The 1,629-nt window shown below is 48.0% G+C and overlaps 1 protein-coding gene across 1 annotated transcript, besides 3 other annotated features; it reads right to left on the reverse strand.

Moving 5' to 3' along the window:
• Window positions 1–1,629: part of a sequence feature (heterozygous, non-Esmeraldo-like haplotype) that runs on past the window's edge.
• Window positions 149–182: a microsatellite.
• Window positions 593–624: a microsatellite.
• Tc00.1047053510393.10 (hypothetical protein, conserved) lies at window positions 640–1,629 on the reverse strand (the record flags this gene model as incomplete). The annotated part of the gene is made up of 1 exon (XM_797523.1): window positions 640–1,629. The coding sequence occupies one exon, from the start codon at window positions 1,627–1,629 to the stop codon at window positions 640–642; it is 990 nt and encodes a 329-aa protein (XP_802616.1).

Here is a 1,629-nt window from a genome sequence, read left to right on the forward strand (position 1 = left end):
AAAGGGGGGGGGGGGGGGGGGGTCACAGCAGCGGCTATTCCCTACCCCCCACGCACAGAAAAAGAAGAATAATAAGAAGAAAACACAACAACAACAAAACAGAAGCAAACATAAAACACATACGGGGAGGAACTCAACCATTTCGCCATTTCTTTCTTTCCTTTTTTTTTTTTTTTCCTTCTCAAGTGCTTTTAGTACCATACATGTAATACGACTTTATTTTCACTTTATTTTTCTCTTTATTCGCTCCCTCCCCCTTTTCCCTGCCCATACCCATTCCTTCTTTCTTTTTTCTTCTTCTTCTCATTATTATTATAAAGGGTTTGAATCATGATGTGTGTGCTGGATCTGCTCGCCTACCTCAATTCTCATCTTTTTACTCACAGAAATAAATAAATATATGTATATGTATATATAGATATCCTCCCATTTCCATCTTGGCTGCATTAGTGAGCCATAACTGTGTCTTTGGTATATAAATGTACATAAATACATACGCCTCCTAATGGCTCATGCGATTTCTCCCTCTTTCTTTATGCCCCCCTTTCATCTCAATGCGTCAACAGCATAACTGAGACTCATATATTTATAGATGTATATGAATAAGTATATGTATATGAATATATGGTATAAGGGTATTTAAATGGTGCGCAACAGCAGCATTGTTATCACATATGTAAAAAGCATTGCTGCAAGCACCATAAATAAAGGTACCCCATCCTTTGATCCTTTTGTTGTAGCACTATCTAATTTCGGCATGCGCATCAGAATATCCGTTTCTGTATGATCGGCCTGTAAACGAGGGACGTTCTTACTGCTGCTGTTGTACGTGTCATCCGTGGCGACAGGAGCGGTGGTTGTGGCCACCTCGGGTTCATTACGCAGCGCATCGATGCCGAGCTTCAGCGCCCGCAACTCACAGGTTCCAGCACCGCGGGTGTGTTTCTCGGATGCTGATAGGGCGTTAGAGGACGTACTAATTTCCCGTGCATGAGCAGTCGACATACGACTCAGCAGCTGCTCTCGCAACGCCGGCGTTACCAGTTTCGCGGTGGGTGGTACCACCACCACCACTCCGTCCCCCTTTTTTCCGCTCTCCCTCGTGACACACTCCGTGTACACCTTGAGAGTGATGGGTGTGCCTCGCGTCGCGTGGAGAGTTCCTGCTGTCATGAGGTCCCACACGCCCCGCACCACCTCTGAAAGCCGGCTATTTGCAGCCAGACCTTGCGACAGACGATCATAAATGGCGCGGTCCCCGGAAAAGTGGATGTACTCAATAACAATCCGTTCATGGTATCCATTGCCAACACCTATCGAAGTGGCAGAGCGCGGGGCGGTTGTGGCCGCCGCCTCACTTAGCACCTCCGTGGCAGCCGGACGCAGACCAAATGTTACCTGCGTACTACAAGGATCCCGTGGCAGGCCAAGGCCGTCAGACACCAGCAGTGCCCCATAGCGCGGGTGCACGTAAAACGACTTGGGTGAAGAGGATTTCACCTTGAAGACCACGCAGCCATACGGCACCGCTGCCTCACTACCCTCTTTCACTTGCCACGTCAGGGTGAGAATGTTTTCCACCGGCGTCTCAGGAAAGTAAATTCCACCACAAGAAGCCACTAATGTCAT

The sequence above is a fragment of the Trypanosoma cruzi genome, genomic scaffold (assembly GCF_000209065.1).
Source record: "Trypanosoma cruzi strain CL Brener 1047053516737 genomic scaffold, whole genome shotgun sequence".
In the NCBI taxonomy this organism is placed as follows: domain Eukaryota; phylum Euglenozoa; class Kinetoplastea; order Trypanosomatida; family Trypanosomatidae; genus Trypanosoma; species Trypanosoma cruzi.